The sequence below is a fragment of the Rhincodon typus genome, chromosome 25 (genome assembly GCF_021869965.1).
Source record: "Rhincodon typus isolate 14 chromosome 25, sRhiTyp1.1, whole genome shotgun sequence".
In the NCBI taxonomy this organism is placed as follows: domain Eukaryota; kingdom Metazoa; phylum Chordata; class Chondrichthyes; order Orectolobiformes; family Rhincodontidae; genus Rhincodon; species Rhincodon typus.
In genome coordinates this window covers 14,898,321-14,923,551 of record NC_063356.1, presented here as the reverse complement: position 1 = coordinate 14,923,551, position 25,231 = coordinate 14,898,321, and the positions used below count along the sequence as shown (strand labels likewise).

At 40.9% G+C, this 25,231-nt stretch overlaps 1 protein-coding gene across 1 annotated transcript in view; it reads left to right on the top strand.

The window, feature by feature from the left end:
* The first annotated feature begins 8,188 nt into the window (after positions 1-8,188).
* LOC109936765 (acidic mammalian chitinase-like) overlaps positions 8,189-25,231 on the top strand; it is a 22,931-nt gene continuing 5,888 nt past the window's right edge. Inside the window, exons 1-10 of the mRNA XM_048611823.1 lie at positions 8,189-8,213; positions 9,591-9,623; positions 13,957-14,158; positions 14,560-14,616; positions 19,660-19,825; positions 20,696-20,820; positions 22,175-22,298; positions 22,869-23,051; positions 24,808-24,924; positions 25,043-25,121. Of these exons, the coding sequence (XP_048467780.1) occupies positions 8,189-8,213; positions 9,591-9,623; positions 13,957-14,158; positions 14,560-14,616; positions 19,660-19,825; positions 20,696-20,820; positions 22,175-22,298; positions 22,869-23,051; positions 24,808-24,924; positions 25,043-25,121 (1,111 nt within the window). The remainder of the gene's footprint in view (positions 8,214-9,590; positions 9,624-13,956; positions 14,159-14,559; positions 14,617-19,659; positions 19,826-20,695; positions 20,821-22,174; positions 22,299-22,868; positions 23,052-24,807; positions 24,925-25,042; positions 25,122-25,231) is intronic.

Sequence of the window (25,231 nt, the reverse complement as noted above, 5' to 3'; positions counted from 1 at the left end):
AGCAAGGGATAACGGCCAATGCTGCCTATTTTTCTCTCTTGGCAATACTAATTGGTGTGCATTATTTTTCTGGACTTCTTTTTAGTCGAGATTTTCAACATCTCTGTTATTTCATCTTATCCCTAGAGTACGCATGATGCTTTCATTGTCTTTATACACTCAAACTACATCAGACCTGTTGTTGGAGGACTGAATGCAATTCACATATAGCTAACTATACTGTTGTAGTCACTGACCGCAATGATGGTCTTTTTTAGCATAGACTATGTGCGTATGCACTCCGAACTGCACTTGTTCCTTCACATATTGTTTTCATTCCTGAGTCTCTTGCCACAATCTGCCCCTCCGTCTGGTCCCTCTTCTATTGGGCATTTTCCCATGGGAACAGCTTGATCCCACTTTTGGGCATTCATAGTTAACCCCCATGCTCATGTTTCCGACACCATAAAAGTGACCACGTCTAGGTTTCTGGAAAGTTTGGAAACCCATAATTTATGTATATCCCATCAAATCATGGTGAAGGCTGGATCCCATGGGTCTTTCCTTTTTGGAATTTTGGATTTTACTGGTTCCCGTTTAAGACCATAAGACCGTAAGTCATAGGGGCAAAGATAGGCCATTCAATCCAACACGTCTGCTCTGGCATTTAATGAGATCATGACTCACCTGATCATTCTGAACTCTCCTTTCCTGCCTTAACCCCACAATTCTTGATGTCCTTACTGATTAAAAATCTACCTCAGCTTTGTATATACTTAATGGCCCAACCTGTTTCTGTGCTTTGTGACTCCATGATTGTATATATATATGCATGTCCCAGGGGCAGGTGCACCCTCCATGACCTGGTCTCTCACAGAGAAGAGGATGGCAGGCAGGAGGAAACCCAGCCACCTCTGGAGTGTCTTGAAAGGAGCCTTGCATATGGCCTGGATATGGCTCCCCCTCTAGTTGGGTGTCTACTGGCACCACTTTGTCACCTGATGAGGAAGAGACACTCGGAGAGAGCTCAAGGTTGCTGGTCCCCTTGTCAACAGAGCAATGCAGTGTTTGTCTGATCACTTAGCCAACAGACTCTGATCCTGCAGTACCTGGGTCTCCACAGCAGCTGCAACTTATCCATGGAGACAGCCAGAAAGTTGCAACAGGCTCCCCATGGTATCGCTGCAATCCTGCAGTTTCTGTGCTATGAGGGCCATTGCTTCCCTCATACCTGCCTGCTGCTCCTCTGTCTGCTTGTGTATGTTAGAGCAGGGGAATTGCAGCCATAATGGAGGCTTGGCACCAGCAAGGGTGAGTCAGTGGTGGTGGCAGTGTAGATGGAGCCGGGGCATGGAGGTGTGGTAGAAAAATCCAAGAGGAGACAGAGGGTGGGGTTGAAGGGAGAAGTAACTATGGGTGTGATGGAATTTGCCTAAAGGGCAAATTTGTTACTGTCCTCATGTGGGTCCAACTTCCCTAGCCTAGTGGTGCCACAAGACATCTCCCGTAATCATGTATTCTGGGTCATGAGCATATCATACAATCAGCTTTAACCCTGTTTGTGACAGTTTCTGTGGCACTGTCTTCTGTCTTGGAGAGATTCAAAGATTAATACATATACCCCATCACAGGAGTAAAACTAAAGCAGTTTGTCAATGTGCTGCAGTTGAGATTGCTTGGCAAGTAATTCCAATACTTTATAATATTTCTACACAAGACACGGAAGATGAGTTCAATTGGGAACAGTGTGATTGTCACTTAGTTAAAAGGAATATACTATTGGATTGAAGTAACAGTGAGATTAAATTTTACATGAATAATGCAGATAGTTGTTAAGTGGAATTTTAACTATGGCATGTCAATCATGATGACAGAACCAGAACTTGTATTCCACTTCTGCTTTCTTCTTTGTTGCTGGTTTAAAATAGCTGGTGGTGCAAGGGAATCATGCGATGAGGGATGACTTTCTGCAGTGAAACCTCACATCAGCTGACAATGCAGCGGGTACATGTGGGCTGCAAAAAGTCCTCCTGGGTAGACAGGAGACCTCTAAATCAAGGCCACAACTTTCCTACACAAACACTGGGGTTCATCAGCATCATTATTTGTTGAGAGTTAAAGTACTGGCAGGCCACAGTCAGCAAGCATCAATGGTTGCAGGTGAGTTAAGGGCATTACATTCATAGTGAAAGAAACCATGTTATTCACACTTTACGGAATTTTCTTGCAGTGTCCAGTATTGCACTCACCATTCTGTGGGATATGACTGAACTTACAGACTCAACTGGCTCCTCCTGGCATTCAAAGTGAGAACTACTGAGAGAGTAACTAGGGGCCAAGCTGCCCTGACGGCATAGCAACCGGGGCAAGACTTGAACTTGCAATCTGGTGAAATAGATTGAGATATATTTGCTTCAATAGTTTAACAAGATATAATAGGTCATTGGTTGGTCTGCGTGAATTACATTCCTTGGAGGGGATTTTATGTGGCCTTCAAGGCCTTCGCAGTAGGAAAATCAAAGTCTTCTGAATGAACTCAAACACAAAGTCATTAACGGCTCTGATGGACAACACCCACATAAACAGGGTTAAGGCTGATTATGTGATATACTCATTGGACCCCAAATACATTGTCACAGAGAGATCTTGTGGCACAAGGTATTGTCCCTACCTCTAGGGTAGGGAAGCAGAGTTCAAATCACACTTGGTCTACTGGTAGGAATAACACTCTGAACTGTTTGATTGGAAAATATCTTTTTGACGACAGATGTAATGTCATTTGACCTTGCCATCTTTCACTGCAATCATAGCAAACGAAGCAACATTAAGATCTTTTTAAAATAAAGTTAATGTTTTCCTTACTTCAGCAGACTCTGTAAATATTCTTCAGCACCTCAACAGGTCCAAGCACGTTACACAACCAACAAAATTTGATCTGATCCGAATGCTTTTGACCTGGTTATCATCGTAATAGGGTCCCCACATTAGAGTCTTATTTTTAACATTAAACCTAAGCTGCTCACAACTTCGTAGAATTGTATTATTTGAAATATGAAATGTTCTAAAATAGCGCACGCTGTTCAATTACTGAACAACAGCTTTAACAAAGCAGCCATGGCCCCCTCTTCCACTCCCTCCCCCCACCTCACAATAGATGGATGACTCAATAATGGTTCTGAATATGACACGTGAAAATGGAACATAACAAGTCATTTGGAACTTCAGCTGTGAATATACATACCTTTTTGCCAGTACCTAGAGGAAGGAGAGAAAGTAAGTACCTGGAAGTTTGAAGGAAAATCTAAATGCTCAACACTAAAAAAAAGGTGATGCTGTTCTAGTGGGTCAAGATGACCAGGTCAAAGGTTTCTAAACAATTTTAACCAATGGTTGGCAATAAGATGTCACAAAACATGTGACCAACTTCAAAATGTTTGCCACTACTTTAAAAATGCTGCATGCTATCAAAGCAACTTGTATTTAGTTGAAAGAAATCCTGAGACTTATAACAAAGACATATACTGCTTTCTGGCAGCCTACCATTTACAAGATTTTAAGATTTTTCTGATGGGTTTCATGTTCACAGTAGAGATTCTAATGGCGAAACTGCTTTGATTTAAGACTGACAGCAGAAGTAGATCCAAAAACAGAAATTGCTGGAAAAGCTCTGTAGGTCTGGCAGCATCTGTAGAGAGAGTTAACATTATGGGCTGAGTGACCCTTCCGCAGACCTGGTGAGCTCTTCCAATAATTTCTGTTTTTGTGTCTGATTTACAGCATCCAAAGTTCTTTCGCCTTTTTTAAGCAGATGTAAATGACCCAGACTACATCAAAAATGTTCTGAGTATGGTGCAGCATCAACCCTTAATTTATCAGTCATATCATTGCAAAACTGATACTTCAACAAATTTAGAAGAGTCTCATTAAAAGAGGAGGCAAGATCAGGAGATCAAGATATAGGAAAGGATTTCAGAACTTAGATTGTCAGCAACTAAATGCACAGTCTCGACTGGTGTACCATTCCAAATTAAGAAGTTCAAGAGGACAGAATTAAGGCATAGTTGATATCCTAGAGAGTTGTAGGACTGGATGAAATTTTTGACATTAGGAGAGACATGGCCCATAGAAGAGATTTAACAGCAAGAAAGAATATCTTACAATCAAGACATGACTTGACCAGGAGACAATGTAACCCATAGAGCACAAGAGAACTAAATGTGAGAGACAAATCAGGAGCAAGTTGGAATAGTTAAGTCTAAAGATAAAGATGTAAGGTTTTCAACAGAAGATCAGCTGAAGCAAACTGAGTAATGTTGCAGAGGTAGAAGTAGGCTTTCTTAGTGATAGCATGTATATGTGGTCAGAAAATCATCTTGGGGTCAAATATGACACTAAGGCTGCAAAAAGACTGTTGCCATTGAGAGGGATAATTTGAATAGTTGGGGAAAGGAGTTTGAAATGGGGACCATAATGGTGTCTGTTTTTCATTCACTGGAGCTGATTATGATTAGTTCTTACTCTGCAATAGGGATAAAAAGCCAGCTGTTTGATGAGGCCCTACCTCCGGTAGTTGGCTCTTACTTCAGTGCAGGGAATAAGCTAACCGGTGAGTACTGGTAAGCTTTCTACTATTCTAATTGTGGTACGTAGTTCGCAAAGTTACAGGGATGGCAAGTCAGCTTGGCCAAGTGGAATGTGCATCCTGCATTTTGTGTGAAGTTCTGGATGCACCATGTATCCCAGACAAACACATCTCTAGGAAGTGATATTGGCTGCATGTGGGAAACTCCAGGTTTTGTAACTGTGCCTCATTAGCTTTTCAGCCAAAAAAAAACAGTTGATAACTTAAGGAAATACTACTGCATGGATATATAATACAATCAAATTTGACACATACAGGAAGAGTTGCCTGCAGGGATTTTTTAGAAAACTAAGGTATAAACATATGAACGTACAATAAACATATGAGCCAGTTCCACCATTCAATAAGATCATGGCTGATCTGTTTGTGTTTTGAATTCCACATTCCCAAATACCTATGGTAATGTCTGATTCTCTGGCCCAGCAGGAATCTATCGCCTCTCTCTTAAAACATTTAATTACTCATCTCCACTGCGTCCTGAGGCAAAGTTCCAAAGTTGTACAACTCACTGAGAGAAAGAAATTACCCAATCTCTGTCCTGAAAGGGTGGCCCCGAACTTAAAACGGCGCTCTCTAGTTCTAAATTCACACATAAGAGAAGATATCTTTTCCACATCACCCCCATCAAGACCATTCAGGGTGCTGTACACTTCAATCAAGTCACCTCTCACTCTTCTATACTTCAGTGAAAATACATCCATCCGTCCAACCTATCAAAAGACGATAACCATAAAGTATAGGAGCAAAATTAGGCCATTCAGACCATGGAGTCTGCTCTGCCGTTTGATCAAAGCTGGTAAGTTTCTTAACCCCATTCTCCTATCTTCTTGTAATCCTTCTTCCATCTAACAATCAAGAACCTATCTATCTCTGTCTTAAATACACTCAATAATTTGGCCTCCATAGTGTTCTGAGACAATGAGTTCCACAGATTAACTACCTTCTGGCCGAAGAAATTCCTCCTCTTCTTGTTCTAAAGGGTCATCCCTTTGTTCTGAGGTTGTGCCCTTGGGTCCTAGTCTCTCCTACTAGTAGAAACATCTTCTCCACATCCACTCTATCCAGGCCTCTCAGTATTCCATAAGTTTCAATCAAGTCCCCCTTCATCTTTCTAAACTCCATCAGGCACAGACCCAGAATCCTCAACCACTCCTCATATGACAAGTCTTTCAATTCCAGGCTCATTCTTGTGAAGCTGCTCTGGACCAGCCAATACCAGCACATCCTTCCTTAGATACAGGCTCGAAAACTGCTCACAATATTCCAAATGCAGTGTAACCAGAGCCTTATACAGCCTCAGCAGTACATCTACGCTTTTGTATTCTAGTCCTCTTGAAATGAATCCTAACATTGCATGTGCCTTCCTATTCTCATAAAACAACCCATTCATTCCAGCTATCAATGTAATAAACCACCTCTAACACATTTACAGCCATCCTTAAATAAGGAATAGCATTTGAGATGTGGTCTGGCAAATAAGAAAATAATAAGATCCTTACTTTTATGTTCAATTCCATTTTCAATAAAATATAGCATCCCAAAAGCTTGTCAGGACCTGCAGTTTCATCAGTTTGCACAGTATCACTTCCTTTGTAATCATAATTAAGCCAAGTTCATCTATCTGTTCCAGTTCCTGATTTACAGTTATTAATTAGAATGTTGTTTGTATTTTCTATATTGAATGCAGAAGCAGAATAGTTGTTCATTGAACCTGTCATTTCCTTATCATCTACAATTTAATCCCAATTTGCACTCTCCTGAGGCCCAAAACAAATTTTATACTCATCCTTCTTAAATACCTGTAAAAACTCTTGCTATCCATTTTTATACTTCTAGCTAGATTCCTCTATACTTTAATTTCTTCCTCCTGGTTAACTTTCTAGGCATGTTCTGCTGTTCTTTATATTCTGACCAATCATCTGACCTGCCACCTGTCTTTGCACAATTATATTCTTTTCTCTTATGTTTCATGTTTTCCCTAACTCCTTTTTAACCCTGGATAGTGGTTCTCTCTTTAGGATTTTTCTTTATGGCAGGAACATACTTGCTTTGAGTATTCAGAAATATCCCTTTAAAGTCTGCTACCATGCCTCTAATGATCAATCCCTTCATCTAGCTTAGTTTTCATACACACAGAGTTGCGTTTATTTTTGTTTAAAATATGGCCCTTATAATAAATCTTCTCCCTTTCAAACTGGGTGTAAATTTTAATCGTATTGTAGTCACTGCTGCCTTTACACAGAGGCCATTCATTAGTCCTGTCCCATTACACAACACAGACTCAATTAAAACCCTCTCTCTGGTTCATTCCAAAACGTGCGACTCAAAGGAACTATCACAAAAACATTTGATGAACTATCCATCTGGGTGACTGTTGTCAATCTGAATTGACCAGTTATCTGTAGATTAAAGATGCCCAGGAATATTGATGTCCCTGTAACACAAGCACCCAAGATTTCCTGGATACTTTGTCTCAAATTGTGATCACTGCAGACTACTCCCATCAGTGAATTCCTTCTTTTACTTTTCCACAACTTCATCCAAACTGATTCTATATCCTAATATCTCCTTAGTCAATCTTAGTTCTAACCACTGTACTTGATTAACTGTGTCCTCCCTCCATATTTATCCAGCTTCCTATTTTTCTTGTCATGTACCTCTCAATTTCAGGACCCAGTCCTTGTTATCCTGCAGCCATATCTCCAAATGGTGATCAGATTGTATTTATTTACCTCAAGGTAAGCTACCAATTAACTTATTTTGTTAAGCATTCAGATACAGATCTCAGAAAAAATGCACTCCTAGGCAGCAACAACCATCATATGATTGAAATTTGCATCCAGTTGCCTGATATGTTCCTAAATTGTTACATTTATATTAAATTGACAGAAGACAGATGCACCAATCTTTCAACAGAAATCTGGCAGAGGACTGTGAAACATTTGCAGTGTAATTAGTATCTTTAATGCAAAAATATTGCTTTATATCCCCATCTCATGCCGTTCCATCTTTTACATGTAATCTCTCTCATAAGGATCACATTCTTCCCATCGCTATTTCATTCCTATCCCACATCATCATCCTATTCTATCCCTGTTCACCACTCCATTATTCTGAAACTATTCCATCTCCATGCCAGTGTTACATTTCCCATGACAACCTATCCTTCCTCCCACACTGACCCCTGTCTGCCATGCTGTCCTTCTATCCCCACTCCCACCAATCCCAGGTGTCCTTCCTCTTGCCCTCCTATATCATTTTCCTCCCTGCCATTCCATGTCATTACCTTACGCCTCACATGACACGTCCTCTCCATGCCTCCCCTCCTTTCCTGTCCATACCCTTTATGCCTTAATACACTGCTCCCATACCACACACCCCTCCACCATCCTTCCCATACTGTTCCATCTGAATTAAACAATTACCATACTTTAAGACAATATTCCTGTATGAATTACTACCATACTTATAATTTATTCCACAGGTACTTCCAAAAATTACATGCACACACTATCAAAGGCACCATTGACGGTAAAACCAGTGAGTGAACATCTTCAGAGAACTCAGATGGGGAAGGAGCTTCTTTGGAGTGGTTAGTATTGTATATTTTTAATACTATTTTCTTTATTTGAAGCGAAATGAAAATTTTCCGAGGAAGAGTCCCGACCCGAAATGTCAGCTTTCCTGCTCCTCTGATGCTGCCTGGCCTGCTGTGCTCCTCCAGCTCCACACTGTATACATAACCAGAGGACTGTTTCTGTGAGAAAATTGTCCAAGTCTCAATATATATTTGCATGCACAATAACATGCAGACTTTGACACAACTTACCATCTCATCCAAACATTGTCATTGAATGTTGTAAAACTTGAAAGGGTTCAGAAAAGATTTACAACAATGTTGCCAGGGTTGGAGGGTTTGAGCTATAGGGAGAAGCTGAATAGGCTGGGGTTAGTTTCCCTGGAGCGTCAGAGGCTGAAGGATGACCTTACAGAGGCTTATAAAATCATGAGGGGTATGGATAGGATGAATAGTCAAAGTCTTTTTCTCAGGGTAGGGGAGTCCAAAACGAGAGGCCATAGGTTTAAGGTGAGAGGGGAGAGAGTTGAAAGAGACCTAAGGGGCTTCTTCAAGCAGAGGGTGGTGTATTTATGAAACAAGCTGGCAGAGAAAGTGGTGCAGGCTGGTAGAACTATAACATTTAAAAGGCATCTGGATGGGTACACGACTCGGAAGGGTTTAGAGGGATATGGACTAAATGCCAGAAAATGGGACTAGATTAATATAGGATGTCCGGTTGGCATGGACAAGTTGGACCAAAGAGTCTGTTTCCATACTTTACAGCACTATGACTCCATGACTTTATGACTGCCAATCACAGCATTCTTTTAAAAGTTCCGTTCTGTGCAGATAGGATGGGTTTTATCACCCTTGGCTCATTCTCAGATAATTATTCTTTACTGTTCTGCTTGTTTACATTTTCACAAATCACCAGGCTATGTAACACATGCAAGTGATCTGCTGCGTTGATCTACTCCAGGCCCTTTATAGAAAGACTGTAATTTTTTAAAACTTTACTTCTTTTTTAAATTTATACTTATACAATGAATAGTTGTAAGGTAAAGTAATTTTTTTGATTTCTCTGTTATACATCTTTACATCTCTATTTTACCTAAGTACCTACTTCGTACCTAAGATGGCAGTGCTGGGATGACATTATAAACCTTTCACTGTACTCCTGTACTTGAGTACACGTGACAATAAACGTAATTCTAATTCAAGTCAGTTTACCTGAACAGAGATTGACACCAAAAGAAGAGAAAGTAGTTTAGCAAGTATGATAAGCATTTTACATCATGAAATGATCAGATTAATTTATTAATTTCAATTTGCAGTGTGCCTTTGAACATCCTGGAGGTATTTACTACAAATGTGATATGAAATAAAAATATATATTTATTTTTATTTTAGTGAGTGTGATCTCCTTTCTACAATTATCACTGGGTAAGTCAAACATATTTATAGTTTATATACGGTGATAGGTTTCACTGGCTAAGTAATAGTAATGTGGTGGTTACTTTACTTCAGTACTAAGCCAAATGAACTTGAGTTCAACTCCCACCAGTCAGTATGATAATTTGAATTTGGTTTAGACAAAGAAGTTAATGAAAGTCAAGAGAGGTATATTTAAAGCATGTTTGAATCAATATCACTCGATGAACCGAACATTCTGGACCACTGCTACACAACCATCAAAGATACCTACGGCTCCATCTCCTGCCCACACCTTGGAAAATCAGACCATTGTCTGTGTTCCTCCTCCCAGCTTACAAGCAGAAGCTGAAACAGGAGAATCCTTCAAAAAAAAAGATGTACAGTGCTGGCCCAAGGCTGTGGAATACCACCTCCGGGACTGATTGGAATCGGTGGACTGATCCGTGTTCGAGTTCTCAGCAACAAACCTAGATGAGTATGCTACCACCATCACAGACTTCGTTAGCAAATGCATGGAGGGCTGTGTACCAAAGGAGTCAATCCCAGTGTTCCCCGACCGTAAACCTTGGATGCAGCATTAAAGTTGGGTGATTCAAATCAATACAAGAAATCCAGATATGACCTCCGCAAGGCCATGTGATGCCAAGAGGTAGTACTGGACCTAGTTAGAGGCCTAAACCTACCAAACAGACTTCAGCCACCTATGGAAAAGCCTAAACAACATTATGGGATACAAAGTGAAGCTGAGCAAGATAGCAGACAAAGACACATCCCTCCCTGACATGCTCAATGCTTTCTATGTTCCATTCAAGCAGAATGCCAGCGGCACAGTGACATCTGCCCCAACAGCCCCAGATACACCTGTTCCCTCAGTCACCACTACAGACGTCAGATCGGTCTTCCTGGGAGTCAACCCAAGGAAAGCAATGGGCCCGGACGGTGGCCGCGGCCAAGCACTCAGATCCTGTGTGGACCAACTGGCAGAGGTATTCACTGAAATCTTCAACCTCTCCCTCCTACAAGCCAAAGTCCCCATCTGCTTCAAGAAGACTACCATCATCCCCATCCCTAAGAAAGCACATGCAGTGTGTCTGAATGACCACCTCCCAATGACTCTGACCTCAATAATTGCAAAGTTCTTCGAGAGGCTGGTCATGGCCCATATCAACTCCAGTCTCCCAGCCTGCCTCAATTCCCTCCAATTTGCCTACCGATCCACAGCAGATACCATATCCCTAGCCCTGCACTCACCCTTGGAACATCTGAACAACAAAGACACCTACGTCAGACTCCTGCTCATTGACTACAGCTCCGCCTTCAACACCATTATCACCTCCAAAAGTCCTATACCTCGGTCACGGCTCTGCCCATTGCAACAGGATCCTCAGCTTTCTGACCCACAGACTGCAATCAGCAAGGATAGGTAACTGCACATCCTCCACAATAACATTCAACACTGGTGCCCCCCGCCAGGATACATCCTCAGCCCCCTACTGTACTCCCTGTACACCCACAATTGTGTTGCCAAATTCTGAACGAACACCATCTACAAGTTCGCTGACAACACCACCACAGTGGGACTGATATCTAACAACAACGAGTCAAAATACAGAATGGTGATAGAGGGCTTGTGATATGGTAAAATAAAAACAACCTTTCTTTCAACGTCAGCAAAACTAAAGAACTGACCATTGACTTCAGAAAGGAAGGAGGAGAACACCCTCCCATTTACATCAATGGAACTGAGGTTGAGAAGGTGAACAGCGTCAAGTTCCTCGGAGTGGCGATAACCAATGACTGTCCTGGACTTCCCATGTAAACGTGACAGTCAAGAAAGCACAACAATGCATCTTCTTCCTCAGGCGGCTCAGGAAATTTGGCATGTCCATAAGGTCCCTCACCAACTTCAACAGATGTACCACTGAAAGCACACTGTCTGGGTGCATAATAGCCTGATATGGCAACTGCTCTGCCCAGGATCGTAAGAAACTACGGAAGGTGGTGTGCACAGCCCACTCCATCATGGAAGTAAACCTTCCACCATACATTGCATTTACACGGTTTGCTGCCATGGAAGGGCTGCCAACATCACCAAAGACCCGTCGTACCCCAGTAATGATCTCCTCCAACCTCTCCCATTAGGCAGAAGATACAGAAGCCTGAACACATGCATGAGCAAGTTCAGGAATAGCGTCTTCCCAGCCGTTATAAGACTGATAAATGGACTCTCTAGCCTCAAATAATGCTGGTCTTGCTAACATTGAGCTCGCCTAGCGCACACCCTGTGCAATGTAACCTGTATGCCTCTGTCTAAGTCTTTTTGATCTGTACATGCTTACTATGATATGCCTGTACTGCTCGTAAGCAAAACTTTTCACTGTACTTCGGTAAACGTGACAATAAATCAATCAATCAATCAATCGATTTATGCCATTCTCTGAAGTCAGAATTACCCCCTTAGTTTACCTAAACAGCATAAAAAAAGGTCAACCCCATACTTACTGGATGAGTGAGTTTTACTGATGTCTAGAGCTTCCCCTGACTGTAATGTCTTCGTCACTGAAATTCAGCGGAAATCAACTTAACTAGTGCCAAAGATCAAGTAATGATAAGTCCAAACAAGTTCCATGATCATTTCTACAAGTTTATAAATAATCTTGTGCTCAAATCTGGCCTAATCCAGCAGATTTGCCATGGTTTAGCATTAAATATTCATAATGGGGAATATGTGTAAATTACATTTATGGAGGCTCTGAAAATTTAATGGTAGCAAGGGCACTTTTGAAAACCCCTGAATCTAGATTTAATTTGGTAAGAAACTGACTACTGTAGCCCCATGTAACTAGTAAGTATCGTTCTGCAGATTTTTTACAGGTCACTTTTAAGAATTTAAAACATAGTCGAAAATGAAGGTGACTGTGACTAAAAGAGCTGTAATGTGACAAATCCATTTTCACTTGTATTAAACACATCGCTTCAAGTTATCAATCTGGAATATATCAAGGAATATTTTAAAATCAAAATATTGATGTTAAAAAGTTATATTTTAAAACACTGTTTAATTTTACTAATCTACAAACTTTTGTGTTCAGGATTACGCAAATACATTTGTTCATAAATTTGCACAAAAATTCTTTGTGAAAAAGTATTATTTTGTATACAATTGCAGGCAATGCAGAAACCCTATCCCTTGTTCTATTTCTCTCTTCCTCGTTGGAAGCATCATATTCACTGATCAGTTCAAAAGCCACCCTCAGCAAATCAGGACTGTTTACATTTAATATTGCCTCATGAAAGACTCAAAATAGATTTTGAAGTTATTTTTCACCAGTCCAGTCAGTATTTGGCATTCATTTCACCAGCTTACTGGGATTCATCCCAGTTTCAATAATTAATTTAAAATTATTATAAAATCATTTAATTATAAAATTGTTTTCTATTTAAAATATTTTTAAAAATCTAATTTCTTTTATTTTAAGATAGATCCAGGAGGTTATCTGCCAGATTGGTTTATTTAAACATAGAAGCACTGAGAACTAGTGAGGATAAAGAAGAATTAAAGTTTTGTACTTGAAAGTGTGTCGACAGAAACAGCGAGGGTGATGCAAGGCAACACAGAGGGACCGTCTCTGGAAATCTGACTAGCTTTCTGTGGTCTAATTGGAGTTTGCAAGGTTTGACATGAGTGACAAAATTAGTCCAAGCATATTATTCACTCTAATGAAAGTTTCAAAAACTTAGAGCCAAAGGTTTTAGTTAAGGATGTTTGCATTAAGAAGTGAACTCTTGACTGAACTTTTTCACTCAAAGCATGATCAAATTGTGAAATAAATGACAGACAAACCCATTAAAGTGGAGGCAGTAAGTGGAATTAAGTAACAATTAAATGTGTGTAAGGTATGAAGCTGAGCTTGTCTTGTCTGAAAGTGACAGGTTTACATGGCTCAGTGACTTTCCCAGCTCTCAAACATTTCTTTCTAATCATCAGCTACACGCCCCCATCATACAAGGTTAACAGCTGTGTCCGTTTCTGTCCATTCTATCCAGAGACAGAAATAAGCTTAAAACTAAATTTCTTTCAGCTTAGTTACAAATTAAAACATGCAAATTAATTTTAATTTATTTCACATAGATCTGCTGCAGAAGCACTGAAGGCAGTTTACTTTTAAGTTAAATGCAAGGGTTCTCCTGGAAACAAAAGTAATAGTCCTCTTACAAGCCCATTAAATATTTGTTCTGACCTAGGATACGGCAAAGTTTATCGTATGTCTTCCTTTTACAGATTTGCCACATTATCGGCTTTAATACTTGAAATAACTGCAACATTTTCTTCACACTTTAGTCTCCTCCTACAAACTAGTTTGTTACTACACAAACTGGGCTCAGTACAGACCAGAAGGTGGTAAATTCTTCCCAGAAAATGTTGACCCCTGCCTGTGCACCCACCTGATTTATGCCTTTGGCAGCTTGGCAAACAATGAACTCACTACCTATGAATGGAATGATGAGCCCATGTTCAAGAGATTCAATGATCTGAAAATTAGGTAAGCCACATCATTCCCTCTGAGTTGCATTTGCTACAAAAGGCAGTTGATGCTAGATCAGTTGTTAGTTTTAAATTTGAGGTAGACACATTTCTGTTGAGAAAAGGTATTAAGGGGATGTGGGCCAAAGACAGGAATGCACAGTTAGGTCACAAATTAACCATGATTCATTGAATGGTGGAACAGACTCAAGGTGCTGAATGGCCTACTCCTGTTCAGACATACAAATCTTAGATGCATTTTAAAACTCAGTTTTCTCACATTGCACTACTTTAAAATGTTGTGACTGTGATAACTACTAGAACTGTTGCGTAATCATCATGACAGAGAAGTGTAATGATCATATAACATACCTTACGGAAATCCTGAAAATCACAGCTTTGTATTCTTTCTCTTAATAGAAATAATAATCTGAAAACCCTTTTAGCTATTGGAGGTTGGAATTTTGGTACCACCAGGTAATAATGATCGCATTTTAATGCTCACAAAATAGTGAAAGTCTAAAAGTAATGTTTGAGAATTGACAACTGATAATGTCAGTATTTCTCCAAATGGCTATTGAAGTTAAGCTGGAAATTTACAATTATGAGTAAAGACTGTGTCAACATGTACCAAGCTTAAGGAATTCCATCTTTCCTAACAGATTTGTCAATTAGATGCTGAGAAACATAGATTGATGCTAATCAGAAAGCTCAACAATGTATCAACTTTAGCTCATGGGACAAGTGCAGGCAATTGGGATTTGTGCACTTTTAGTGGTAGTTATGTCAGTGCAGACTCAAATGGGCCGAAGGGTCTATTCTGTGCTGTATGAATCTATTTGCAAAGAGTTTAAATATATGACATTGGCTCTGTAGTGTCTGTAAATCATTGAAGTTTGTTGAAATACTCCAAAGATTATGATGAAATATTGTAGGTGTTCAATCATCAATGATGTGAGTAAATCATTTGTCAATGATTATGTGGATGGTAAGAGTGAATCATCTGTCCTGAATGATATTCCAGTTACTTAATAGAGAACATTCCCCACATACCTCTCTACATTTCACAGCCGCTCAAGATTGTTAATGATAAGGAAAGTCATTTGTTGTATTTTCTCACAGAAAGGCCTTCAATCCCCCATTGGAGCTACTGATCGCTGCTTAAATAATTTTAATTCATGTCTGGCATACGTTAAGCTAAAACAGTGACTCCAGTTAAAAAAAAGTTCTTTAAACTATCCTGAGAATATGAAAGGTACGCTGTCAATGGAAGACCTTTCTTTCTTTTCTCTTCTAGGAGAGCTTATTCTATAGCTTGACATTCTGCATGAGAAGAGGAATTACCTTGCACCAGTCCAAACTTTACCATTAATGATTGGAACCTGTGTCACCGTTCAATTACTTTTTTCTATTGACAAGCCCAAGTAAAGAGGTCTTGTCTGAGACTGCAATTCCTGATTTCCAGTTTTACTTTCTGTGTAGTTTTGGTCTCCATAGTTAAGGAAGAAGTCACAGGACACCAGGTTATAGTCCAACAGGCTTATTTGAAATCCCAAGCTTTTGGAGTGCTTCACCTTCAACAGGTGACGAGATGTAGAGGTATTGGTGTTGGACTGGGGTGGACAAAGACAGAAGTCTCACGACACCAGTTATTATCCAATAGGCTTATTTGAAATCACAAGCTTTTGGAGCGCTGCACCTTCAACAGGTGATGAGAGCTTGTGATTTCAAATAAACCTATTGGATTATAACCTGGTGTCGTGAGACTTCTGTCTTTGTCCACCCCAGTCCAACACCAATACCTCTACATCATAGTTAAGGAAGGATATATTTGTCTCAGAGACTGTCCAGCAAATATTTGCTACATTCATCCCTGGGAGGACAATGTTATCCTATGATAGAAAGCTGAATAAATTGGGTTGATACCCACTGGAGTTTAGAAGCATGACAAATGACCTCATTGAAACATATGAAATTACGAAGGTGCTTGACAGGGTAGAGAGAGATTGTTTAATGCTGCTGGGAATCTAGTACACTCAGGTTAGATTTGACTCATTACACTTTGACATATGCCCATTTGGTTGGTACACATGCAGTGTGTTTGCCACACAGTTGCTGGAAGATGGTGTTGGTGTGAGAATGACATAGTATGGTGATATATAGCAACATGATTGCTGGCAACCACAATAAGCTGCCTGTTTTTGTGTCGAGATTAAAATGCAAGACAAGACAAGGCAGAATTACTGTAAGTATATAAGCTGTAACTGGACAGACAAAGACCAAATAGGCAGGGTCTCTGCTGTGTGCATGCTATCAGATGCATAAGGAAGGAGCATTAAGAGAGCAGGCAAGGAGTCTTGAGCTGCAGCCTGGTCACATCCATGAGATGGGAGCATGTCTCTGTCTGTAAAGTATCTTGACAACAGCATTGCGAAGGAAAAATATGCAACATTGAAGTACAAAACCATCTTGTAAATGGAGAGGAGATGAGCCATGATGATGCCGTGAGGCTTATTAGTGCTGAGTGCCAAAAACCGTAGATGTGGGATGCACGCAGCTCCTGCCAGTGGAGCATGCCCTGAGATGCTGGTCTTTGATGGAGAGCTGAAGGAGGTAACAGTAAACTGAATTCACTGGATAACCACTCTGACTTCCTTGTCAAGAATAGTCTTCATCTATTTTTTATCTAGTGGGTTAAAGAACAGTGTGTTACATATTAAGGAGGCAGGATTAGGTTGTGATGAGATATAAATGCATGATAATAATTGTAAGTAGTCTTCTTGCTGCTCAGTGGTGGGAAGTCCACATTGATGTTCAACATTTAGCTGGGCTTTGAGACAACGTTTGCTTTTGATGTTGTCACTGGTCACCTCACCCCATTTTCTCAACGTTCTCCCCATGCCCACGCCATTGTGTGTCTGAAAAAGTTCTGCCCATGGTGCCTACACTGCTTAAAATAATGATCAGTTTGGAAAGGTAGGCTTTCTTTGTGAGTTAGAGCTAGTTTGATTTAAAAACACTCAGTGAATCACTAAACGTTATAAAAAGCATTTAACTTCACCAGCTCAGAGACGATAAGGACTGCAGATACTGGAAGCCAGCGTCTGTAGGTGTGAGGCTGGAAAAGCACAGCAGGTCAGACAGCATCAGAAGAGCAGAAAAGTCAATTGTTGGGGCCAAAACCATTTGTCAGGGCTGGGGAGCTGGAGGGGAGCCCAGAAATAAATAGAGGGAAGAGCTGGACAGGGAAAAAGGTAGGAGAGATGATGATAGGTGGACGCAGCTTGGGTATTATTGTGATTGGTCCATGGGAAGGGTGGAGCAGATAGGTGAGTAGGAAGATGGGCAGGTTAGGTCAGGTCAGAAGGGGGAGGGCTGGACGTGGGATTGGGTGGGGCAGGGATTGAGGGATTTTGAAACTGGTGAAGTCAAAGTTAAGGCCATTGGGCTGTAAGATTCAAAGGCAAAATTTCAGCTGTTGTTTCTCCGGTTTATGTTTAGCCTCACTCTGACAGTGGAGGAGGCCAAGGATGGACATGTCATCAGGGGAGTGGGAGGGGGAATTAAAATGGATGGTAACTGGTAGGTCAGGTTGGTTGATGCATGCAGAGCACAGATGCTCCACAAACCTGTCCCCAAGTCTACATTTGGTCTCCCCAGTGTAGAAGTGACCACATCAGGAGCAGTGGATGCAATAGATAAGGTTGGATGAAGTGCAGGTGAATCTCTGCTGGATCTGGAAGGATTGTTTGGGGCCTTGGACAGAGGTGCGAGGGGAGGTGTAGGGGCAGGTGTTGCACCTCTTGCAGTTGCAGGGAAAGGTACCGGGTGCAGTGGAGGAATTGGTGGGGAGCGTACAGTTGACGAGGGAGTCACAGAATGACCAGTCCCTGCAGAAAGCTGACAGGGGTGGGGAGGAAAATATCTTTTGGGTGGTGGGGTCTGATTGTAGGTGGCAGAAATGTCAGAGGATGATGCGTTAGATCCAGAGGTTAGTAAGGTGGTACGTGAGGACTTTCTGCTTTTGGGGGAGGGGGGTTTGAGGACGGAAGTGTTTGAAGTAGAGGAGATCGGGTTGAGGGCATCCTTACTTACAGAGGAGGGGAAATCATGGTCCCTAAAGTAGGAGGATATCTGGGATGTCCTGGAGTGGAATGCCTCATCCTGGGAGCAGATGCTGCAGAGTCGGAGGAATTGGGAGTATGGTATAGTATTTTTGTAGAGGGTGGGTGGGAGGAGGTGCAGTTGAGGTAGTTGTGGGATTCAGTGGGTTTGACATGGATGTTGGTGGTGAGTTGGTTTCCAGAGATGGAGACAGAGAAGTCCAGGAAGGGGAGGAAGGTGTCAGAAATAGTCCAGGTGAATTTGAGGGCAGAGTGGAAGGTGTTGGCAAAGTTGATGAACTGTTTGAGCTCCTTGCACCAATGCAGTCATCAATATAGTGGAGAAAGAGGTGAGGGATGGTGCCGGTATAGTTGTGGAAGTGGGACTGTTCCATAAATCCTACAAAGACCACTCAGGGACTGCTTTGCGGAGCATCTGTGCTCTGCCATGCATCAACCAACCCAACCTTCCGGTTGCCATCCATTTTAACTCCCCCTCCCACTCCCCTGACGACATGTCCATCCATGGCCTCCTCCACTGTCAGAGTGAGGCCAAATGTAAACTAGAGAAACAACACCTGATACTACACCTTGGAAGCTTACAGCCCAAAGGCTTAACGTTGACTTCGCCAGGTTCAAAATCCCTCCACCCCCAGCCTTATCCCATATCTAGCCTCCCCCTCCTGACCTGACCTAACCTATCCAGCTTCCTACTCACCTATCTGCTCCACCCTTCTCATGGACCAATCACAATAAACCCCTACCTGCATCCACCTATCACCATCTCTCCTACATTTACCCCCACGCCACACCGCTCCTTCTATTTATTTCTGGGCTCCCCGCCTCGTCCTGACGAAGGGTTTTGGCCTGAAACATTGTCTTTCCTGCTCCTCTGATGCTGTCTGACCTGCTGTGCTTTTCTCGCCTCGCACCTATAGACTCTGGCTTCACCAGCTCAAAACGTAAATTGTAAATGAGGGAAATTAACTTTAAGGTTGTTTTATGATTGTCCAGAGCAGGTAAGGTCATGAGGCAGAGAGATTGGAATTAGGAGCATTTTCTAGTTCCAATGTCTCTGCATTTTTTTTCTGGGCGTTTGTTGTTGTTTGAACCTCTTGTGATTTACCGAGAGACGTTAGCCAAAATAAACAATAGACATGGGACCTGTATGTTAAGCAGAATAAGTAACAGAAAAGTTATAACAGAGAAAAATGTTCCTAAATGAAGCTTTGATCTTATATTTTTCTGTGCTGTTCTTAAAAATTGCAGGAATTAAATTTTAAACCATACAGCTCAGTATGAGCATGTTAAGTGTTCAAAACAGTGGTACTAGTTTGAAATAAATACACCATCAGTTCTCCAAAGGAGATTTACTCACTTAATATTTTCCTCATGTCCAATCTATTTCTCTGATTAGATTTACAAACGTAGTGGCTACAGATGAAGCTCGGACAACGTTCATCAATTCTGCAATCAGTTTTCTTCGGAACCATAGATTTGATGGTTTGGACTTGGACTGGGAGTATCCTGGCTCCAGAGACAGTCCACTGGAAGATAAACAACGTTTTACAGTCTTTGTCAAGGTGATAGGTCTAATTTTTAAGGTCTAATTTTACAGAGAACAGCTATTTGAGCAACAAAATCTCTAGCGTTTCTTTCCTTTCAGATAAGATTATATTTCACCTTTAGATAGTGGAAAAAAATCCATAGCAACCATAAATGAGCTGGGAAACCCTGAAACCACTAATTCATTCCCAAGTGCAAAGTATTGCAACTGCTGGAAAACTGAAATAAAAATACTGGAAACCCTCATCAGCTCTTGCAGAATCTGTGGAGAGAGAGAGAGACATAACACTCCAGATCAAAGATCTTTCATTAGAAATCTCACAGGAAAGGGGGCGGATTGTAGAACTAAAGGCATAGTTTTCGAAGATGGACTCACCCACATGAGGCAAAGATGAGAATACTTTCTTCTTACAGAGAGCCTTTGAAACTAAACTATATATGCAAGACTGAGATTCTTGTACTATAGGGCAGTCAAGGGCTATGGGAGCTGACAAGTAAACAAAGATGACACCAAGAACTGTTCAACCAAGAGATTGCCAATGCAGGGTCAAAAACATATGGTCTATTCCCGCACCTATCTTTTTTTCAGTTCCAAGGTTCTTGTGTTCCACCAGACCTACTGGGTTTTCTCAGCATTTTCTATTTTAAATGCATTCCCAATGCCAGTCACGATCACACCTGCATGGAAATGGCTGAAAGACCAGCACTGAAGAATGATCTTAGTGTATTTAGTTTAAACCAGAATCACAAAGGAGTGCACAGATATCGCTGAAGTCAATGACGCAGTTCAAGGGAAACAGCATAGCATAGGAGCTTTGTCTACAGTAGTCTATATTTTGAATAATGTCTATCATCATTAGAAATCAAAGTGCACTCATCATTTGCAGGAATTGCAGGAAGCTTTCAGAACAGAGGGAGAGTCTTCTGGAAAGGAGAGACTCTTGCTTACAGCTGCAGTTGGTGCTGGTAAAGACACCATTGATGCCGGATATGAAGTAGCTGAAATTTCAAGGTAAGTGCAACTTGCAGAAAGATTGAAAGTCACAGGCTTTGGGAAAAGCTTTCAATACATATCAGACATTATATTCGGAATAAGCTAATTAAAGGAGTCTCCTTTCCCTACTGAAAAACAGTTGACCAGTTTGAAGATGTTAGTTTTCAATATGCTAAGATAGACTTCTTCCAAGTAACAGCCTGAGTCCACAATTCCCCTTGACAGTGAGAGGACGCTCCCCGAGAGGTTAGACAACTATTACCCTGCCTGCTGCCCGGTTTGAATCTATTTGTGACTTTGTTCTCTGGCGAGCTGTTACATGAGCCATCTTTTACCCTGGCACGGCTACAGTCTGCATTTTCAGAGTGAGTCACCATGAGTAGATCCCAACTCTATTCTTGTCCCTGAGGTAACTGGGGTACCAGGAAAGTGCCAGTACCTGAAGCTGGTGACAATGAGTGTCAGATCAACTGACTGAGCCTTTTCACCATCATAAATGTGTAGCTGTCTCTCCTCCTCCTCTGCCAGTTGCAATGGTTACACATGCAGCAGTTCTTGGCTGTCTGAAAGCAGAAAATTAGAAGATAAAAGTTGGGGGTGAGGAGGCAGAGTTTGAAAGGAAAAAAAGTTCATGAGCTCTCAATCTGTAACTTGTTCCTCACAACAGATAACAGGACGAAGGTAAAGTTGCGAAGCAGCAAACAAGTGGAATGTGCCATAATTCATAATATTCTGAGCAAAGATACAGTCTCCATTGCAGTCACCCCAATGGTACGCAGAGCCATCTTCTCCAGATTCAAGCTTTATGACCCCTTGCTTTATCTGGCTCGTTTACTTCTTCAGTCCTGCAAGTAACAAGGCAAAACAGCACATCAGTGCATTTGGCAGATGTGATGACCATGGCAGAATAATTCGAGTCATGAGCAAGCAGCAGGAGTTGAGTAAAATCTGTGACAATGGATGATGTGTATCTGCATAACTCCTGAGTGCCATGGGGACTGATGATGGGTCAGCATTGGAGGTCTGATGCATTAAACAGTCTGGGAGGATGCATTGATGTGTTAAGTTGTTGCAACTGAGGTTACATTCACTGGCCTTGAGCACCCACATGAGGCTATTGTGGCATTGTCACTGGGTTCTTCTAAGTGAATAACTAGGAGCTGACTTATCTGGTCATTTTTGACCACTCCTTTCAAAGAGTATTTCTGGTCCTCTTGGAACTGTAACATCTCTCCTCCAGTTCACTTCCACCATGCCTCCAAGTGCATCATTTAAAAACTCCGAGACCTCTCTCTGGGCAGACTGACCATTTCCTTGTTTATCATGACAACAATAATATTCAGCAGCCACATCCTGTTTTTCTTTTCAACAGATACATAGATTTTATCTGTGTGATGACGTATGACTTTCATGGGGCTTGGGAGAACGTTACTGGTCACAATAGCCCTCTCTACCGTGGGTCCACTGATGAAGGAAAATTTATTTACTTTAATGTTGTAAGTATGTGAAATTAGATTTCATTCTCACTTGCAATTTTTTCCTTTTCTTTTTAATACATGTCACCAGGTAGTCCACCCTTAGTTGCCAGACAAGAGTCAACCACATTGTATGGGTCCAGACACATGCGTAGGCCAGTCCAGATTTCCTTCCCTATAGAACATTAGTGAAGCTGATGGGTTTTTATGACAATTGCCAACAATTACCATTAGGACAGCTTTTTAAAAAATTGAATTGAAATTTCACCAGCTGCAGTTGTGCGGTTTGAACTTATATCCCAAGAGCACCGGCCTGGGCATTCTGGAGCACTAAGATAGCGAAATTACCACCGTATAAAAACTGAAAGAACTGCGGATGCTGTAAATCAGGAACAAAAACAGAAGTTACTGGAAAAGCTCAGCAGGTCTGGCAGCATCTGTGAAGAAAAAAATCAGAGTTAACGTTTCGGGTCCGGTGACCCTTCCTCAGATCTGAGGAAGGGTCACCGGATTCCCCTTGGGTTTGCATGTCTTAGCAAACCATTTTCATTTGTAGAATTTCAATAAGGCTGTCAAATTATCAAATTGCAGGACTTTGCAATGAAGTACTGGAGAGATGGTGGTATCCCAGCAGAGAATTTAATTGTTGGATTCCCAACCTACGGACGTAGTTTCACCCTGAGCACCTCCCAAACAGGTGTTGGTGTTCCAGTAAGTGGGGCTGGCCAACCAGGCCAAATAACCAGGGAGGCTGGATTCTGGGCCTACTATGAGGTAATTATGCTAAGAGAGTTATTCATTTATTACATGATAAATTCTGTAAAACATATATTTTGTAGAAATTGTTCATGATTAAATTGAATAGGCCAGGAATTTCACCACAGGTTTCAGAATCCCAGCATCAATATTGAACTGGAATCAGAGCCTCCACTGTGATTTACCCAGTTGGCCAGTTGGTGGACAATCCAATCAGGATGGTAATCCAGCTCTCAAGGTGGAAGGCCAATAGGAAGCTTTCCAGCACTGAAGAAGCATAGGGTGCTTTCTCAGGTACGAGAGAGTGTGGGTGCATCATAAAAAAAGGTGCCGTCCCTCTCAAAATTTTAAAACCTCATATAAAAAACAGACTGAGAAGCCAGGGCACCATTCTGCTGGGAGAATCAAGATTTGGGAAGATCCAGTAATTCTACACATGGCTGCCTAATCAGGACCATTGGTGTTGCTGATTGGAGTGTTAGGCTATGAGTCACAGTGACTCCCTGTTGTTGTCCAAACTTTGTCACATGATCATTATCAATAGAGCAAGGTGGACATTTCACTTAATGTCTTATTGAATGGCAGAAAGTACAAGAACATGGAATCTCTCAATCATGCCTGAGAGTTTCAACTTTCATTATTTCTTCAGTCCTGTGCCATGAAAACTAGTTTGTGAGCCAGATCACTGACAAAGCCAAACCCAAACGATTTTAGCTACAAAGCCTGGTACATAATTTTATATTTTTAATTTCTTAACCATACCCATACTTCTGATTTTCCAAAACAAATACACAGACAATTATGGGGAAGGTAGGAATTTTGTGGACATTCTGCCTTTTCTCTGTTTACTACAATCTAGCATGTAAGGGAATCAGTAGACTGTATTAAGTTAGGTAACCTCATCTCTCACTAGGGATTTGTCTACTTGCCAGCAAACTGTGTTTTCAACACTCTCCAACTTTGCAATGGATGAAGACAATGAGGGTTATCATAAGCACTGCAGCATTATTTAGGTCTGGAGATTAAATTGCTTGCTAACTGGTCAAGCATGGTAGGTCTCATCAGCATAATCTCTTACACCACTGTTTATCATGACATTTTAGTGATAATTGTCTAATAATGTACACTTATCAGTTATTGATTAACTTCATGGTTTAGTTTATTTGAAACAGTAAACCATATTACAAGTTCTGAATCAGGCATTATAGATTTCTGTGTTTGCAGCTTGCAAACCAAAGCAGAGTAACTGGCAGGTAGTATTGTTACATTGAATGCGTACAGCGCATGGAGTTCTTAAAGGTGAACTCTTTTAAAGGTAAAGTGCACTTACAACAGGCTGAACTGTAATGTTCATACAAATGGGAAGTGTGACATTCCAGAGAGTTGTTGAGCTAGATTTTTTACTCATTACTGCTTGAAATTTTTGAAAAGCCACTAATTAGCCCATTGTGTTTGATATCAGTCATTTTAAACTCAACAAGAGTCAATTTTAAAGTATAAACAAGATAAAAAAAAATAACAATTTATAAAACAATTTAGAATCTCTCTTCCTGCCTTCTGGCATGACATTCAGTCAGAATTAAAGAGATAATACCGTATTAATTTAATATTTAATATCCCTTTAAAGTTTTGTATTACCTGTTGTTTTAATTAAATACCTTTTATGAATTAACAATGGGAATTAACTAACTGATGACTAAAAATGGAATTTAAACTATGAAAAAAAATTCATTTGTTTGATATGTTGAAAATATTTATTGATTTTGATTGACAGATTTGTACATTTTTGAGAGTTGCTACTTCAGACGTGATTGATGACCAGCTGGTTCCATATGCATTCAACGACAATCAATGGGTTGGATATGACAATCAGCAAAGTTTTATAACCAAAGTATGTGTTACAAATCTATCTTCACAGTTTCTCACAAAGGCCATGAGTTTTCAAATTACAATTCAGTAACAGCTGAAATCCGTATAGGTCACTAAGATAACTTTATTTGTCAATAAAGATTGATAATGGAGATTTTAAAAACTGCTTTGACGATATTGATCTATTGTTAAAAGAGTGTTCTTCCTCTTCTAGAGATAGTAGGAACTGCTGATGCTGGAGAATCTGAGATAACAAGGTGTAGAGCTGGATGAACACAGCAGGCCAAGCAGCATCAGAGGAGCAGGAAAGCTTTCCTGCTCCTCTGATG